Source organism: Bidens hawaiensis, unplaced genomic scaffold (genome assembly GCF_021521415.1).
Source record: "Bidens hawaiensis isolate Kalapana, Puna unplaced genomic scaffold, B.hawaiensis_p1.1 tig00007857_1, whole genome shotgun sequence".
In the NCBI taxonomy this organism is placed as follows: Eukaryota; Viridiplantae; Streptophyta; class Magnoliopsida; order Asterales; family Asteraceae; genus Bidens; species Bidens hawaiensis.
The window spans coordinates 598,745-618,733 of record NW_027491544.1 but is presented as its reverse complement, the minus strand read 5'-3'; the positions used below and the strand labels follow the sequence as shown (position 1 = coordinate 618,733).

The 19,989-nt window shown below is 41.1% G+C and overlaps 1 protein-coding gene across 1 annotated transcript; it reads right to left on the bottom strand.

The window, feature by feature from the left end:
* Nucleotides 1–12,827: 12,827 nt before the first annotated feature.
* LOC143636287 (beta-D-xylosidase 1-like) lies at nucleotides 12,828–18,987 on the bottom strand. The gene is made up of 7 exons (XM_077103925.1): nucleotides 18,514–18,987; nucleotides 16,475–16,753; nucleotides 14,809–14,978; nucleotides 14,639–14,736; nucleotides 14,206–14,550; nucleotides 13,721–14,134; nucleotides 12,828–13,600 (listed from the first exon to the last, which is right to left on the bottom strand). Exons 1-7 carry the CDS (start codon nucleotides 18,931–18,933, stop codon nucleotides 12,999–13,001), a joined length of 2,328 nt encoding a protein of 775 aa, XP_076960040.1. The 5' UTR covers nucleotides 18,934–18,987; the 3' UTR covers nucleotides 12,828–12,998.
* Between the last annotated feature and the right edge of the window lie 1,002 nt (nucleotides 18,988–19,989).

The following is a 19,989-nucleotide window of genomic DNA, read 5'->3' as shown; positions in this document are numbered from 1 at the left end:
GGAGGACGTGCATAGCCTGCAGTTGGTGGAACAGGAATAGTACACAGCCGGCCTGGTCACTATCAGCCGCTGCCTACCCACCAACCACCAGCATGGCACGTGCGTAGCCCACAGTTAGCAGAACAGGAATACTATTCAGCCGGCTGTACCTGCTTGGAAACCTACCTTCGGCTATAAATATTCCAACACCTTGGAACGGTATTAGGATAATCTCATACCATCATATCTGCTCTAGTCATTTCTCTTAATATACACATATTCAAGAGCAATCTAGTCTGATTCTCACGCCGGAGGGTGGTCACAAGGAGGTACCCCCCCTTCTCAGTGACGAGCTCACGGTGTCTGTTTTGCAGGTCATCTGAATAACCATCTTTGCCGGATCTAACCCCTCATGGGAAACATCTACTTAACCCCCAGATTATTCGTAATCTGCTCGGGGTCACTTAGTGTTTCTTCATTGGCGCCATCCGTGGGACATATACTAGAACTAATTCTCAGTTTTTTCAAAACCCCCGAAAAGATGGTTAACGTTACTCCGGTCCCCAGGCCAGGGAGTAATCAAGAAACCCCGGTAACCACAATCCCAGCTACTGGGAGGAACACCGGCGAGCACACAAATTTTACGAACAATACCCCGGTTACTCAAGCCGGGGCAAGTGCAGTAAATTTTACGAACACTACCCCGGTTACCCGAGCCGGGGCAAGTGCAGTAAACAATCCTCCCATGGGATTCATTGATACCCAGATGGAAAGACAACAGGCGAGACCCCACCGCCAAACACTTGAACAAGTTAAAGCGTGGGCGGAAAAACGTCAAAGGGAATTTCAAGCTGAGTTGGATGAACGCTTACGTTCACTCCAACAGACTGACGAATTCGAAAGCACTCAACAGCTCAACATGAGCAATGAGTGCGAGTACTTGGACGATGATTCGGAGGAATCTGACATCGACGCAAACCCTCGTCATAGGGCGAAAGGGAAGCGTAAAGAAACAGACTTCCAACCGAGAAGGAATTTGGGAGAAACCTTCAAACCAAAAAACGCGGGTGGAAACGCACGTGACTTCTCTAAAACCTTCAGACCAACCGCTGCAAATGCGGGAACATCCAAGTTTGCAAGGGACATTGCGGAAGCAATCGCCCCAAGAAGTGCCAAACAGATGTCCAACATCGGCACTTATGATGGTATATCTGACCCAGACGATCATTTGAACAGATTCATAGCGGGGGCAACCGTCAGCAACTGGACGGAACCCACGTGGTGTTATATGTTCCAGATGACGCTGGTTGGAGCAGCCAGAGCGTGGTTCGACCGTCTACCGGTCCACCACATCTACAATTGGGCAGACTTCCAACAGAAGTTTAGCCAACACTTCAGCCAACAAAGAAAGTATACCGAAGAGCAATGGACAATCCTCAATTGCATTCGAGAGGAAGATGAATCTTTGCTAGACTTCATCACTCGCTTCAACTCAAAAAAACTAAGTGTGGGTAGTATTAGCGAAGATCTTGTTCGCGCTGCTTTCATCCAGGGCGCGAAAGACCCAGAGCTCATCCGCACCTTAACGGGTAAAGATGGCATGCCATCCACATGGGATGCCATCATGACAGCAGCTAAACGCTTCGCGGAAACGGAAAAGCAATTGGGTAGAGATCTTCCCCAGAGCACAAACCTCTACACCCAGAAAACAAGAGAAAACAATGTCCTTACCGCCCGACTAAACAAAAAGAGGAAGCTAGGCATTTGGCAGTCAAGGGTAAACTTTGACACCTCATCTGGCTCGCATCCTCGGTTAGGCGGAAAGGATAACATGCGGTCATCGAACCAGAACTCCAGATGGACGCCACTCACCAAAAGCGTCACCGAAATATTCGACACCGAGAGGCTCCCATGGCCAAAGGCTCCAATAATCTGAGAGCGTCACAACGCTGATCAGAGCAAATTCTGTGACTTCCACAGGACAAGAGGCCACAACACCGAGGAATGCGTAGACTTGAAGGACATTGTCGAAGCATTTGTCAGAGATGGGACGCTCACGCACCTCTTGGCATAATGAATGCAGAGCGGGCTAATGCGTGTAGAACCCCAGTTGGAAAACACGAATAAAACTGCAGCTTCAATGTCGGAGACTACATACTGCGTAAACAACGAGATTCCGAACCAAGTGCATATCGGCTCGAAAGGCTCGATGACACTCCCAAGAACATAGAAGGGAGCTCAATTACACAGTCTGCATGTAGATCAATTCCAAACTTGTAAAAGAAAAGGCCCAGAGCCACTTCTAATGGAAATGATTCTCCTTATCACATTGACGCTGATGATCTTACATTTATACTTATAAACTTTCCACTGATATGCCGGTCTTCACCGCATACATAATTGGGAAGTAAGTCGTTGCGTGTGTAAGGCGGAAAAACCCGCATAAACACAAAAAAATGGCCAACCTTCACGCAGGTCAGTTATAGGTAAAGTTGGGTCATCCCACTAAATGAAAGTGCCGGTCCTACCCGCACAAATCATGATAGAGGAAACCCAACTAACCTATTGACAACCGCGCGTCGAACGGTTAATTTATTCAAAACACTGATGCCGGTTTTCACCGCATAAATAAGTGTGAAGAAATCGTTGCGTGTGGAAGGCAGCAAAACCCGCATAAACACAAAAAACGGCAAACCTTCACGCAGGTCAGTCATAGGTAAAGTTCGGTCATCCCACTAGATGAAGTGCCGGCCTAACCGCACAAATCATGATAGAGGAAACGGAACTTTAACCTATTGACAACCGCGCGTCGAACGGTTAACTTATTCAGAACACTTAGAAAATATCTTCAAGGAAAAAATGAGGAAAACCTCCACACAGGTCAGATATAGGTAAAGTTTAGCCATCCCACTAAGTGCAAGTGACGGTCTTACCCGCACAATCACGAAAAAGGAAGGAAAACTTTAACCTATTATCGGCCACGTTGATGGGTTAACTTATTTAAAGTACTTAAGAAATTTCTAACTAAAGTATGCATGAGCAAGTCATCCAGTGAAAGTAGCGGTCCTACCAGCACAAAGATTTATATTTCATAATAATTCAAGTATTACAAGAATGGCTGGGTATCTACCCGCCTACAAGAGTGTAAATCTATACAAAAAACTATCCTAACAGTGGGAAGAGATCTAAAGGTTCAAGCTTCAGGACGCCTCCCTCCAAACCCACTTGTACCCGCACCATCAGTTGGTTGTGGCGGTTCAAGGAAGGCTTTGAGAATGGTTAACCCATCATCAGCAATAGCAACTTCGTTCACCTTCTCCACCACTGGATGCGGGAAGGCAGCATACTGGTTCACTGCTTGGTCATAAGCAGCTTCAGTATCCACACCATATAAAGGGAAGTTGGAAGGCGGGATGCCCTTCTCAACGAACCCTAGACCAAGCAGGAAGCCTGCCTTTTCCCCATCCTCATGAGAAGCGTTGAGGGCTGCGCTCATGGCATCGTCGTATGATGTGTCCGTGAAGACCCGATGCACAACCTACAAAACAAAATACAAGTATCAAAACCTTTTCTAAGTATAAAGAACAGCGTCAAGACATTATGAAGCTAAGCTTACCTGCGACAACGCTTCTCGTAGAAGCCATTCCTTGGTAACCAAAGCCTCCAGGAGGGCAGCTTGAGCTTGGTTACGGGCGCGTTCGGCTTCACTTTTATTAAGGTTGGCAAGCAACACTTCTTTAGCCGCAGCCTCTTCGACGCCCTTAAGCTTACGCTCAGTATGGTCAAGCACGCCCCTCTGATCCAAGATCTCCTGGAGCTTCTTGGCGTCTTCCATGGCCAAGGCATCATGAGCCTGTTGGAGCCTCTCTAGTTTGGCTTTAAGTTCCTCATTCTCGAGGCGTAGAGGCTCAGCAACAGCTTCAGCCTTGGTGGCCCTCTCAGTTGCGTTCCGTGCAGTCTCCTTAGCCAGCCGAAGCTGTTCGTTAACAGCTTGGGCAGCCTTGGAACGGGCCTCGAGACGGGCCTAAACTTCAACCTCAAGGGCCTTGAAGGCCTTCTCCTTCTTCGCAGCAACAGCGGAGAGCCTCCTGTTCTCCTCTCGGACAGCCCGCGCCTGAGCTACTTCTTGGATCCGAGCTGCCTTTAACTTGTCGTTTTCACTACAAAGCAGCTCGACGCGCGGCTGCATCCGAGCTAGGAGAATACGGAGCTCATTAGTCAACCTACCCTCCTGGTAGCTTGACATTGCTTCCCCTAGCGCACCAGCGGGAGCGGCATGGCGCGCCCATTCGACGCAGTCTACAGGCGTCCGAAGGGTGGTTCCCCGGCGGATGTTCCACCGCGGAACAAACACCTCATTCGAATCCGACACTGCAAAAACAAAAGGCAGTTAGGAAAAGATAAAAAAAAAGAGGCCAAATTCACCCTACGCACCAGTAGGGTCGACAACAGGCCGGTAGCCGCCGAACCCATCACCTGAACCTAACGGATATCCATCCAAGAGGTCAGGCAGGTGGGAAGGAGGCACAGATTGACTTGAAGCCCCAAACATACCTGCTGAACCGGCCGGGGGCGAGGTAGTTGCCGGCACGGGAGGCACGGTCGAAGCCGCTGCGGTGGAAACCAACGGAGGTGAACTCACCAGAGGTGAACTCACAACCGTGGCCGTGGCTGCGGAAGAATCCACAGTGACACTCACCGCCGGCTCAGTGAAGGAATCAGTGAATATGGCACTGACAGCCGGCGGAGACGTCGTCACAGTTGGAACAGTTGGCTCAACCGGATGAGCAACTGAACCAACTGAAGCAGGCGCAGTCGCCTGGGTCATCGCCTCAGGTAGGTTGACCAAGCCTACCGTCATGGGTCCGGAGGTGCTCCTCCCCGCTCCCCCTTGGAAGGCGGTAGCATCCACGCCTGCACGAAGACGATATATTAGTCTAATGGCGGAAAGATATGAAATTAAAAGTGAAAAGATTATACTTACGGGTCCTTTTGAGCTTGAAGATGCGAACGGGCGGGAACGAACCCGATGGAGCCGGCCTCTTCATACCGGTCACCGTCGTCGTCCTGGGCTGCTCAGAGGTGACAGTCGTCTCAGCCTCCGGAGCAGTGGTCTCAACACCACCTGGGTTCCCCGCCGCCTCCTCGCTCTCGGTCTCCGAGTTTGACCGGTTCCCCTGATCGGCGGTGGAGGCAACCTTCGCCTTGTTCCTTCCGCCAGCAGCCTTCTTCTTCCGCGTCAAGAAAGGACCGTCTGCGGATTCCTCATCAGAAGATGACAGAATTAGAAGAATTCCAGCAGAGGTTTCAGCATTGAGAGGGCAGGGGTTAAATAACTCCTTACCTGGCCGCGTGGCGCTCAGGATCTCGTGGCCCGGCGGGGTAGACCTCCACGAACCGATCCGCCGTTTGCTCAAGGATGGGCAACTCGTTCTCATCTAGAGCACGAGTACCCAACCGAGCGGGACCATCAGCTTCCCGCGGATGCAGGAGAGACTGCAAGTCGTTTCCCTCTGAAAGCAAAAAGAAAAAATGGTTAGAGCAAAAACCCTAAATTAACAGATAATATGAAGCATACCGTAGGGGACAGAGTTCAAACCGTATTCGAGGACGATGGGAATCTGTGACGCCTCCTTTCACACCCGGCTCATCCCGAGCATCACCATCCCGGACTCCGCAAAGCGGTAAACCGGAGATTGGATCTGGGAAATCTTGGCAAACCATTCCGCCTCCTGGTAGTTGGAGGCGTGAAGGCTAAGGAGTGCTCTCCCATTCTTAAACGTCATCGCAAGGGGGACGACGCGAGCGGAGATATAGAAAAACTCCCGCTTCCACGACCGAAGACTGCGCTCGGTAGCGCAGATCTTCAAACCCTTGATCCGATTGACCAAGGTGTACCACCCCTGGATGCACCTCCAGGAGTAGAAGGTCATCAACCGATCAACGTGGGGCTCCACACCCAGAATAAGGCACACCCACTCAAAGTGGCGAATCTTGGCGATCGCCATCGGGTGTACCTCCGTCAGATGCACACCGTGCTTCTCCAAGACACGGTATACAAACTTCGTCAATGGGAACCTGAGATTCCCATAAACGAAGAATGCAGCATACACCCCTATTTTGCCCTTGGGGGCATCTTACACCGTCTGGTGTGGCTCCGGAAACTCAGGCTCGAACGGCTCGAGCATGAACTTCCGGACGATGTACTGATAAAGCTCGGTGGGAAGAGCACACTGGCATTCGCCAACAGTGCTCTTATCGTCTTTATCAGACGTAGACGTCGGGATCTCGACGTACACGTCAGGTTCCTCGGCGGCAGCCTCAAAATCGTGAGTAGACGACATGTTTTGGAGGTAAAGAACGATTTCAGGAGAATGCTCGACAGAGAGTATTCTCCGGAAATCGCTTAGAAGGAGAAGAGAGAAGTGAGGGTGGATTACCAAGAACCCTCTCCCCCTTTATATACTCATCGCAATGAATGCGATGAATTTAATGCGGAGGAGAGAGGAAAACGCAGGTCCAATGAAACTATGACACGTGGAAAAAGCAAGCTGGCAACAGCTGTTGACAGGACGCGTGCCGTAAACTTCGCGGCCACGCGCCCGAAAACTCACGCCCACGCGCCTGAAAAAGCGTCGGGAATGACCATATACTGTCACGTCGCCATAACTTCCTGCACGTCCTGACACTGTCAGAAGAAACCGTCGGACGACGTTTCAACAGTTTGGACTGTTCTTATCCTTTCACCAACTCTTCGAATTTCAAAAAGATTCAAAAGTAAGCGGGACTATACCCCTTACCTTGGCAACCAAGTAACTATAAGACAGGTGCGAGTACAGTGTTAAGGCAAAACCCTTCACATACTTAGCACCTACAGGGAATTGAAGCCAAGAATACCTTGGTGACCAAGTAACTATAAGACGGGTGCGGGTACAGTGTCAAGGCAAAACCCTTCACATACTTAGCACCCGCAGGGAATTGAAGCCAGGAATACATTGGAAGTAAAGTAACTATAAGACGAGTGCGGGTACAGTGTCAAGGCAAAACCCTTCACATACCTAGCACTCCGCAGGGAATTGAAACCAAGAAGGATCTTCTGGGCCATGCTTGCGGAAACGGGAATAACATCCCCGCATAGCGGGAACGTCGAGAACTAGATTGTTTGAAGCTCCAAGATGGAATTGGTTGTTTAACATAATTGATCACTATGTTCAAAACTACCAAAACCTCATGGAGAATCTATACAAGTGGAACTCAACGCTTCTGACTTGAGAGGAGGTTACAGACCTACCCGCATCGTACCCAAAGATCAGGCAGAAAAGTCGGGAATTTCTGCACGTGACATTAGGACTTCCGCGGGAAGAATCCCCATGGAAAACCTTAAAACTAAACCCTTTTCAAAACCCTTTGCTTAAGTCCAAAAGTTCACCTCACTTATTAACAATTCATGAGAAGAACATTGGACTGGGGGGACTTGAAGAGGTAGGTCCCAGCAGAGCCCAGTTGGACCCGCAAGACTCACCTTCAACACGGACGTCTGCGCAAAGGCTAAACTCGCAACTCACCTTGAAGAGACGTCTGCGCAGAAACCAACTGGATCCGCAGAACTCACCATGCTCAGAGACGTGACGTACTTACGCGCAGTACGCAAGCTGTTCCCGCAGGAAAAGCCTCCCAATGGTCGACGTACTCCGCCTGTTCCCGCAGCAACGGATACTAGCCATCAGGGAAGGCTACCCGCGCAGCAAGGCTACACGCACAAGACATTTAACTCTTAAATAATTCAGTAATGTCACCTGAAGGAGTGAGCAAGCCGGGAACACTCCCGCACAAATGAGCCAGTCCGTACGATACTGGAGGATCTATTGTACTGTACCTGACGAGGTATGGACAAAAGATCTGACCAAAGATACGACAGCTCACTGACAACAGTATGACGAGCAGCACGCTCTTGTACTGTATGTCACTATCAGCCGCTGCCTACTCACCAACCTGTCGGAGGACGTGCATAGCCTGCAGTTGGTGGAACAGGAATAGTACACAGCCGGCCTGGTCACTATCAGCCGCTGCCTACCCACCAACCACCAGCATGGCACGTGCGTAGCCCACAGTTGGCAGAACAGGAATACTATTCAGCCGGTTGTACCTGCTTGGAAACCTACCTTCGGCTATAAATACTCCAACACCTTGGAACGGTATTAGGATAATCTCATACCATCATATCTGCTCTAGTCATTTCTCTTAATATACACATATTCAAGAGCAATCTAGTCTGATTCTCACGCCGGAGGGTGGTCACAAGGAGGTACCCCCCCTTCTCAGTGACGAGCTCACGGTGTCTGTTTTGCAGGTCATCTGAAGAACCATATTTGCCGGATCTAACCCCTCGTGGGAAACATCTACTTAACCCCCAGATTATTCGTAATCTGCTCGGGGTCACTTAGTGTTTCTTCGTTTACATTCAAAATTTTGGTTACAAAATCGTATAGCATGTGTTCATTAGTGGATATTGCGTAATTAAAATATATTTCTTAATTGACTTGATGTTGTTTTAAAATTTATTCATTCTGATTTTGTACAACTCGGATAAATTAAAACCGCAAGTGTTAAACAAAATCATTGATGCACGAAACGAATAAAGTGGTACTTAGAGTACTCCATATTTTGAGTGCGTTTAGACCCTTAAATCTTTAAAGTATTGTAGGAGACTTCTCTGGAAATTGGTCTATGGATGTTATGGCTGGTAGGTGATGTAGCGACCCTTCATTAATAGACGATTCATCTAAATTTTCGTGCATTAGTTAGTCATCGGCTTCGATTCCATCTTACGTTTCACCTAAATTCACGTCTAGGAGTTAGCCATTGGTTTGGATTTCATCATTTAATTTAAGGTACTCATTAGTTCGATTTTCAATTACAAGCTTAGAAACTAATCAATCCCTGGCAATTCATTCGGTTCTCTTTCTGATGAATCGGTTCCAGGTTAGTCCTTTGCTATTTGCTAAATCCTTCCTTGAATTTGGTTTCTAATGAACCGATGTCGGTTTTGCTAAATTTGTTGTGGAATTCCGCCGCCCAATTTCACTTTGATTCCGTTCCGTACCGTATTTCATGAATCCATTGAATAATGTTGTGTTTGTTTTGGCTGTTGCTTTTTCGTTATAATATGCAGCAGGTTTCAGGTGATCAGTTTGACGATATACTCTTCATTTACTAGCGAATATTGTGGTCTGTTATCTTCTTATTATTATCTTTTTATTTTTAGGCCTTGTTTTTGGTTAGTTTACAATTAGATTTGTTCATAATGTTCATAATGTAATGGTGTGATTATTTTCATTTATTACTGTTTTGACCACTGATAATTAGTTTCCAGATTTGCTGTGCCAATATGCCTTGGGACTCTTGTGTGAGGTGTTGATCAGGATGAATCAATATTGTTGGTTGCACTGCTGTTTGTGAGAGCTGGAAAGATATCATGAAGGAGATTGTAAAAAAAAGCCTAAGGTTTCCGGTTTGTTGACTTTTCCAATTTCGGTCAAACAGGTGAATTTCATTTTATGGTTGATTATTGTTATGTATCTATATTATATTATTAATCTACCTCCCTTAAGGTAAAGCAGCTAAGGATCCTAACAAGCCTAAGGGACCTGCAAGCACATTCGCCATCCGCGAAATACAGCAGAGCAGACGTCGGTTACGTGAATGAGGTAGTTTTGATTATGTATAATTTGTGTATGTTTGCCTATGTTGTTTGCATACGTTTGTTTCATATCATTAGTCTATAGTCAGTTAATGTTTGTGGTATGAAGTTTTGTTCATTTCTGACATGTGTACTTGCAAATTCGAGTGAAGCTGTTGAGACCACAAATCAATTGGCACTCCAAGAAGACGTGCTGGTATCTGAAGTTTTGTTTTACTTTTCTATATCTATTATGTGATAGTGCAGGTCCTCATAAAGTTCAAGTGATTTGGAGCAGTTTTTATACTAGGAAACATGCGCCACGACGTGCTTGATAAAGTCATAAGGTTGCTTTTACTCTCCATATAGCTTTGCATTGTTTTTTATTCATTAATCTTATATTTTTAGCCTGGAATTATATTTTTTAGGCATTTTTGACATGTTTACTTTCAAATTCGAGTGATGAAGCTGTTGAGACCACAAATCAATTGGCACCCAAGAAGACTTGCTGGTAGGGAGGGGGTGGCTTTTTGTTAGTATGTTGTACATTCAAGTTAGTAAGTATTCCTACTTCAAAACTCTATGAAATTCATTCGAGTTTGATGAAGTGGGTTTAGTTTAGAAAGTTTTGTGGATTTATCAGGTTATTTTGAGGAGCAGGAAGTAAGAAGGAAGCATTGCCATTAAGCTCAAACCTTTCGATCTTGGTATGGTTTAAATTAAGAGGGGCATTAGTTATTCCATTTAACAAAAATAACTCAGATTGTGTAAAAAATCATGATAGGAAATTTGTGGTAAGAGAATAATTCAACAGGCCTGTTCGTTGATCTATCAGGTCAATGACCTAGATTTAAATGTTTTGGTTAAATGCCTAATACGGTATGTTGACCTGATTTAAGTGTTTTGGTCAAACGCCTGATAGATTAAGTCATAAAGCTATACATACTAACTTTTGTGATATGAGCACATCTATATGAGTAGACCCACACAACAGGCCTAGACGATACGGTTCGTATGAACTAAGAGGCATACAGGTCAAGGTCAAATACGTTTTCTTAACAAGATAATTAAACAATAAAGGCTACCAAGTTTTAGATTTTTTTATTTTATAAAACCAAAGAACTTGGATAAGATTGCAACTTTAGATTACAGAAAGAAAGTTTGCATTACGAATAATGGAACTTAGTTTTTTTGTTTTAAACAAAAGGAGGATAACTAAGCCAACTATTATTTAAGCAAATTACTCAAACATACTTTGGTGAGTCTTTATAATTAAAACCCTTTTTTAAATTGTTTTGGATGTAAACAATAATTTATTATTGAATGTATAGATTTTGCATCTATATTAGCGACCACTTCTATTATTATTGTATAAACTAGGATTAGGATAGAACTTTATATATGTTTTTATTTTTCCCATTGTTGCTACTAATACTAAGACCATAAATTTAGTTTTAATGTCATTTGTTTATGGATAATTTCTATCATGCAGATGTTATTATGTGTATGTGACTTTGTACTGGTTTCGGTTCATGCCAGGGCCACATTGTCCGAGTGTTAATGTCATTTAGTTTTAATGTCATTTGTTTATGGATAATTTCTATCATGCAGATGTTATTATTGTTGATTATATATCTAGTCCGTTGATGCCAAAGAGCAAACTCGAAACTGCAGATAGTGAACTAGAAGTTTCAAATAACGAACTTGAAGCTGAATTGAAAGCCAATTTAGATGATTAAGGAAAACAAGAAGACATTTTTTTTACTATTGTTGCTTATAAGCTGTTCTAAAAAAACTCCATTTTGTAATGCAGTTTTATCTTTGTTACTGTTGTCAAAGATCAAGAGTACATTTGGTCATTTGTAGCTTTATTGTAACGCAGTTTATTTGCCTTAATCTGTAGCAACATTTTGTAATAGTTCTATGCCAAAAAAATGACACACATACACCATACATATATATATATATATATATATATATATATATATATATATATATATATATATATATATTCTTTTTAGGTCATTATTGGAGAATAAAGCATTAGGTTTTGCTCGAATTTGCATATTTTGGGTAGTAATCAAGCAGCAAATAAGTTTTTAACACCTTGTTTGTTGCAGATTATATATGTTTACATATGGGTATTTTGGATAATAATGAAATACGTTGAACAGTCAAGGGCGTTCTTGGGCAAATTCAAATTGTCAAAGTTTCAGTTTTACTAGAGTTTAATACGTAGGATATAGTCAACATTAGATTGTTAAAATTGACCAAACTTAAGCAACTTAGACAAGTGATGCTACTATAAAAAGTGATGCAGATTACAACATTTGCTTCCAATTAAATTTTTAAGGAGTATTTTGCGAATGCGGTAAAAGTTTATAGCTATATATGTTAAAGAAACCTGTTTATGTCCACATGGTGCATGTGGTGAAGTTAATAAACCCTGACCATCAAAAAGTCAAACATAAGCTCACTGTATTCATCGTTCTGTTTTAATATGTTTCTAAAACTGGTTGGTGTCCTATATATGGAACTCTTGAGCATTACTATGCTAGATTGTGTAAGCACCGCTATGCCCTTGATCCATTTACTTATTAGTTATTTCGGTCGTGTTTTTATCTCAAGTGATCCATTTACATATATTTATTACTAAATTAGTTTAAAGGAGACTTACCTCCTGTGAGGTGCCGCTTCTTCCACTAAGACTTTTTAGTATCTCTTGCCAAATGAAGTAAAAATCAAGTGCATTAGCTTATTATTTCTTATGATGGTGTTATAAAAATTTCTTTTTTATTTATGTGATATATTAACCATAAATTTTTATATCAAACATTGGTACCATAACGAAACGAACTCCCACCGATTGAATCTGCGTTGTTTCCCCGCTGGAACACGCGAGCTCTTGCTAGTCCATGTTTATAACTACCTACCTTCTTTTATATGCTTTTTTAGCATATCCATGTTTATAACTACCTACCTATTTTGTTTAATCTATTATTATTTCATAGATGATACATAAGTTGGTAAGATGATTTATTACAATATATTTTTTTGTATAATCAAAAATACACAGGGGAAGATAATAAAATCAAGATTTCATTAAAATATATGCTTATTCACATTTTTCCATTGCAAATTACACTTATGAAACACACCAATCAAGAACTTCAAATTTATAGGGCTACAGTCCCTTAGTAGTTTTCTTTTTAATTACAAGAAAACTAAAATCCATTACTAGACACCCCATTTACAGTTACTATTTTTTTACTCGGGTAAAAGTAGGATGGTAGAAATGCAACTTTTAATAGTAAAAGATCTAATATAAAAATCATCAATATCAATACTTGATTTCTTCAATTGTTGGTTTGATGGCCAAAGAATGTTTGAGATCACCAATGTGAAGAGTGTGTTCACCCATTGGAACCCTTCGGATTCCAAATTGGTCAACCACACTCAAATGTTTGCACACATGAAGGTCAAGTGCAACCCGTTGGAGCCCACCGGCCGCCACATGAACCTTTTGGAAGGCCACTAATTGCTTGTGGGTGGCCCATTTACCTTCTGGTGGGCTCGAGAACACCATCACAGTGTGAGTCCCGTCCATGGTTCCAGTATTCTCCACGTCGATGTGTAGGCCCGTGGAGAGGGTGGAGCATTTGGTATGTGATACCCGCACCCCGTTGGTTAGAGTTGTTGAGTTGTTGTTTTCGAGGTGGATTGATAGCATGGGAACCGAGAGTGCCGTTGGGGCTTGAGCAATTGAATGTTGAAAAGTTGTGTAACTTAGACCGTGCCCGAATGGATAAACCACGGGCCCTTTGTAGAATCGGTAGGTCCGGCCCGGGTAGTTGTGGGCCGGGTCAGCCCTCATTCCCATATTTGTCATTGGTACTTTAGCCAGGTACTCTTGTGGGTACCATGTCATGGGTAACCTTCCACCTAGAAAGAGTTCAAGAAAATGTCATTTGCATATTATTTAGGCCCATTGGGCTTTATGAGGCTAGACAATGTATCAAAGCCCAATAGGTTTACAAGAAGTTTCAAAAGGTTTGTAGTAACCTGGATTGGTTGTTCCAAACAAGATATCAGCAATAGCGGTCCCACCGGATTGACCCGGATACCCGGCCCAAATTATAGCCGTAATTCGAGGGTCTCTTTTCGCGAAAGTGATGTCAACAGGACCACCGGACATAATGACGAGCACACACGGGCCTCTTGAAGACTTTGCAACTCTAGATATTAGCTCTTGTTGGTGTCCGGGCAAGAGTATGTTGGCCCTATCTCTTGCTTCGGCTTCAATAGATTGATCGAGGCCCATAACTAACATGGTTGCATCAGCTTGTCGGGCAGCTGCTTCAGCGGGTCCAATTAATTGGTTTCCTCTACAACTCACATCACTACACCCTGCTTGATGAATCGTCTTAACGTATCTAGCTATACCTTGTAACGGTGTTGTATACCCGCAAGCGATACCTAAATATTCAAAATAGATCAGATTTTTTCCTTTTAACAAATGAACATTAACTATAACAAGTTATATGTACCGGCATAGTTGCCTATCATAGTGACAGTGACATCAGAATTGGGCCCAATAACAGCAACAGTACGATGTCGAATGGTTGACAATGGTGGGCCATGCCCACGGTTGTCTAGAAGAACTATGCCTTGTCGGGCCGCTTCAAGGGCAAGCTGGTTACTCGACCCTAAACACACATCTGATATCTTTAAGTTAGCGTATGGTTGTCTCGGCCCATCAAACATGCCCAAACGCATCTGAACCGCAATGGTGTTGGCCAAGGCACCATCAACGTCAACCTCTTTTAGCTTCCCTTGTTTAATAGCCCCCTCGGTGTAAACCGCCAAATGTGGGCCACAGTCCAAATCAAGGCCTAGAAAGAAAAGTAAAGTACATATAAACACAACCCATAATAAAACAAAATAAAATAAAGTAAGATTTTAAAACAGTTTGACCCGAACCTGCTTTAATGCTTTGCGCGGCTGCATCTTCTGGTGTAGCCGTGTAGTGTTGACTAGTATACATAACCCCGACCGAGTCACAATCAGACACAATGTACCTATTTATAAACAAAATATTTAGAGACCGAAAAGTGAATTGTCATTTCGTGAATTAGTTATCTAAGTTGTACCCGTTGAGGCGCCAAGCCCCACGAATCGTGTTCTTGAGGAGGTTTGAGTCCGCACAAGTAGGTTTCCCGTTGACTTGATTGTACGAACACATCACACTTGCAACTTTACCTTCCAAAACACAAGCCTTGAATGGTACATTGTATGTGTCCTCTAAATCTTGTCTACTCACCTGCATAAAAGAGCATTTCATTAATTCGCCTTTTTATCTTTCAAGACGAAAATATTATCATGTTTGACTATATTAAACGGCCGGTTTAAACATAGTCCGAGGGTTTAATCTTGAATTATCATTAAAGTTGAGGGTTTGTTTTGTTAAGTTTATTTTAATATGTGGATTATTCTAGAATAAGCTTGTTATGGTTTCCAAGTTAGGTTTGTTTTGGAGAGCAAGTTTAGTAGATCTATAAATAGGGGTCTAGATTATTGTTTTGTGTGAGTCAAGAAGTCTCTTCTTCATGTACGTTTGTTAAGTTCGTTTGGTTAGATGAGAAGAGTCGAGGGCTGCCACCCCAATATCGCATGCTTGTTTGTTTAAGCTGATTGTTTGATCCGTCTGGGCCAACATTAGACCAACATAGTCAAACACGATAACATTACTTCTCCAAGCATTTACTATTTGAAAAAGTTAAATCCTTAGGAATATGTTTTTTTACCTTAAGTGAGACAACTTTGCCAGAGAGAAGGGTAACTTGAAAGTTGTATTTTTAGTTTCGTTATATAAAAAGAGGTCTCTTTATAAGTGACTCATCCCCACTTTGTGACGGAGTGCGGACAAAGGTGGGATTATCATATAGGTGTAATTTTGCCTTGGTGGCATGTTCCTAGTGTAATTTTTAGCAATCATATATACCATCTTTTGAAATAAAGTTAAAAAATATATGCCTTCTTAGCTTTGGAGATGTTCAATGATGTATGGGCTTTTAGCAAGGATTTTCTTTTTCTTTTCTTTTTTTTTTTCTGACTGACTTTGAGAAATAAGACTTCACCTTTTTTTTCATGATGATAAGTCCTTTAATGATTTCGAGACCAAAATTTGAAAGAAAATATAAGTTATTATGCAGTGTTTTCATAACCGGACCAGATCAAGTGGTCGCCCATAACCGAATGTATATTTAAGGTGATTGTGTGTATTTGAGGTGACCAGTCGGACTAGGAACCGAAACCAAGTGGTTGGACAGGTTTTCAATTTTTTTTTTTTTTCAGAAATGTCATTCAATGATAATTTTACTGCTTTAAATTAAATATTTTGTTTATTTATAGGGTTTCATATTTTATTAATATTAGTATAGTAAATACATTAAAACAGAGTATTGCTATATTTAATTTTAAATTCATCTACTTATTAGTTTCAATATGATCAAGTTTTTAGTCCGGTCCAACTTGTTATAAAAAGTTAACACATAAGTCCAAATACACATGTCCATAACATCTCTTTCTGTTTTACTTTAATTATATTGTTATATCTGTTAAAATAATCGTAAATTTTTCCCGTCAACTATGACTTTTTAGTTTATATAATAAAAATGATGCATATCATATATATATTTTGGCATATCTATTTGTATACTGTGGCTCTTATTAACTGCGTGACGGTTTTGGTGAGACCACACAAACAGTGTGTTGCAAATGATGCATTAATAAGTAAATATTAATATTAGAAATTACCTTGGCATTAAAGTGAAAACGATCAACACCATTCCAGTTATCAAGATCATATGCGGTATAGTGTTTACAACAAGCCGCAACCTTTAATCTATCACCCACATTGCCTTGAAGTCCTCTAACATATCTAACAGCATACCGAGCGGCCAATGCAGGATCTTCCCCAGGCGTTTCTTGACCCCGACCCCACCTTGGATCTCGGAAAATATTCACATTTGGGCTCCAAAACGTTAACCCCGCCTTTCCTCCATTGTACATAGCCCGTGCCTCATTTGAAACCACCTAAAATTTGTTTTACAATGTGATTTTAGCATTTATATTTATCACTCCCTATAACCTATAATACTGAAGAATATTGAATTTTATATTTTCAAAACCAAAGTCTCAAGTCAAAATCAACTTTTGCAAGTTAGTTATTAAAGACAAGTGAGGTTTAAATCTTAAATCATTGAAATTGAAATATATATAATAAGTAGAGGTCTTATTGGAAGATGGGTTTATAACCTATTATAGTAAAAAGGGCCCCACAAATCCACAATTAAGTCATGGGCCAAAATAAATGATCCAGTGGTGTCAAAAAGAATATAAAAAGTATGGGCCATAAACATGCCAAAAAACAACCACTTGTTCTGATAAAAAAGGGAACATGACAGCTTGTACCACCAAAGAGATCCACAAACTACAACTTGTACCTTATGCATTTAAAGTTGTAATCATGAATGACTAACTCTACTTAGGTCCACCACATGTCAGAGTAAGCCGTTTTGTGATGTGATACCTAGACATAACTAAAGGCAATCAATGTTGTTGCATGTAGAGTTGTAACTTAGGCAGTTAAAAGTGTACTAACAAAATAAATAATATCAAAAAACATAAATGTAGTTCTAGTTTTGGCTATTGGCGTTGGGCATCAACACAAATGCACCATGAAAGGTGAATCATTAAAATGGAAATGTTTGTTGCAACTTGCAATTCTATCAAGATCAAGTTATACTTCACCTCCTTTAGTTCTACAAAACAAATAAAACAGCCCCCTTTATCTTTTCATGGTAACAAGTTTGGTTATCCGAATGTAAAGAACCATATAGAAGTTCACTTATTAAATAAACAAACGGACATAAATAAAAAAACTTATGTACCTATGCAAACGAACGACATGACGCGTCTAGTTCGCTCATTTCTACTTGTGAACGTTCTTTTTATTTTTGTTTAAGTTCGTTTGTTTACATGCTTATTTATATTTATTTGTTAATAGTATTAACTGGCTCGTCATCATCAACCCATCACCCAAATCGGTAATTGACTAATGAAGTGAAGGGGCTAATAAAAGCACATTTGTTTTAATTGTTCATTTACATTCATTTATGTTCGTTTTTTACGTAACATATTAATTTTTTTAACGAACAAACATAAACAAGAATATATGTTTGTTTTTATATTGCCATGTTGGCTCGTTTGCATGCCTATATGACCCTTCTATATCAAAATTTAACATTCTAAATATAAATTATTCAGAATACTATAGATATCTTTTATTAAAGAAGCATTAAATAATTTACAAAAGGGTAAGTTAATGTAATTAGTTTATTAAAGCGAAATTAAGAAGAATAAAGAGTAGTTATGGATATGTGGGTCCATTTGACCTCTTTTGTTTACTTTTACGGACGCATGGACTATTAACCTAATCCTACCTCTAGAAGTTTTATTTATACGTAATAAAATGTCTTTTCTTATGTCTTTTCTTGGCCGTTCCAACAAAAGAAATCATCGGACCTATTGGAAACATGTCAAAAAAAAATGTAAATTACGTGTTATTTACGTATCCAAAACTTGACCAAAAATAACTTGATCAAAAATAATTCACCAATCAACTTCTAAAGTAAAAGAGAATATATCTTTTCACTTTTATACTGTTGTTTATAGTTAATGATCGAATACAAAATTAAAATAGAAAAACCAAAAAAAATACATATAGTATTTTATTTGACAAAACTCGAATATTATCAAGCAAACGACAATAAGGAATTTATGTGTCACATTACCTGTCCAATCTCTTCCCACAAAGTGTCATTAAAACTTGAAGCCGTAGTAATAACTTGCGGAAACTGCGTGGCGCCAAGAAACGTAGGGAGAAACTTCGTACCGGGACCCACATCCGATACGCCATGTAACGCCTCGGACCACCATTCGTACCCTTGAATCCCAAGTCGAGGCACTGCAGCCGCGTTATTCACTAGCAATCTAACTTTTTCTTGCAAAGCTAACCTTCCTAGCAAATCTCTAACCCGGGTTTTTATTGGTAGGTTTACCTGACAAAACGGGAGGTTGCTAGTGACCCGATTATTGGGGTCACAAGCAAAAGGCGGTCTTGATTCTCCGGTTAATAAAACGAGGAGCCCGGTTAGGAGGAAGAAGAGGAAGGATGGTGAAATAATGCATTTGGTGTGAGTTTTAGTGACCATTTTTTGTGTGAAGTTTGGTTTGGAGGAAGAAAGTGAAGAAACAAAAGGGTATTTATAGGGTCATGTTATATGAAGGTAACGTAGAGATAGTGGGTTAGTTTTAGTGAACATGATTGGATTTGCACGTCTCTTTTATTACAATGTTTGCCACTTGCTTGCTGTCTTACCATCATATTATTACAGATTATCTCTGTATTATGGTTTTTTTTCCTTCTAAGATACACATAAAATATTGTTTCAAAATAAATGGTTTGATGGCTGTTTTTGTTAGGTAATTTTGTAAATTATCAAGTGGTATATGTATGCGAGTTTTGATACATATATATATATATAGGCATGTAATAGTAATTTATTTTAGAAACTCAATAAAATTATGAAAAGTTGTATGTTTTGAAACAATTAGAATCGTAAGAGTAATCGGCGCCTAGGCGCTAGTCGGACCTCAATCGCAGGCTGACAGGCTCTAGACACTATTCGGTCAAAATTGATCCTAGTCGGATAAAATTGGTCAGGTCGCCTAATTCGGCGTCGTTCAAGATCGGTCATAGTCGAAATCGGTCCTAGTTAGAAAAATTAGTCCAAATTGCCCAACTTGGCCAAATCGTCCAACTCGGTCTAATATGTCCAGAAGCCTTTTAATGAAATCCGGCGTAGCAAATTCAAATACACTTTTTGACCTAAATGACTAGATCAGAAGCTTTTAAGTACTTGATTTGTTATGTTAAAGGTTAAATGGTTGATCTTTAAACTATTTTCGAGTATTATATTCATATTAATATATATAAATTTGAAAAATTACATATAATAAATATATATATAAATTTGAAAATTTGCATATAGAAACCTTATATATAGTTTAATATATTAATGAGAAATAACGATCATTTTCTTTAAAAGTAGGTGTTACAAGACTTTACATCTACTGCAACAACTTTAATTCTTCATACAAACAGCTATATCATAAGGAGTTTGAATTGTAGAAACCATGTGTTTGTGTTTGGTAGGAAAGATAAGAAACAATCCTGTCCATTTATTATTAAATCTAAGGGATAAGAT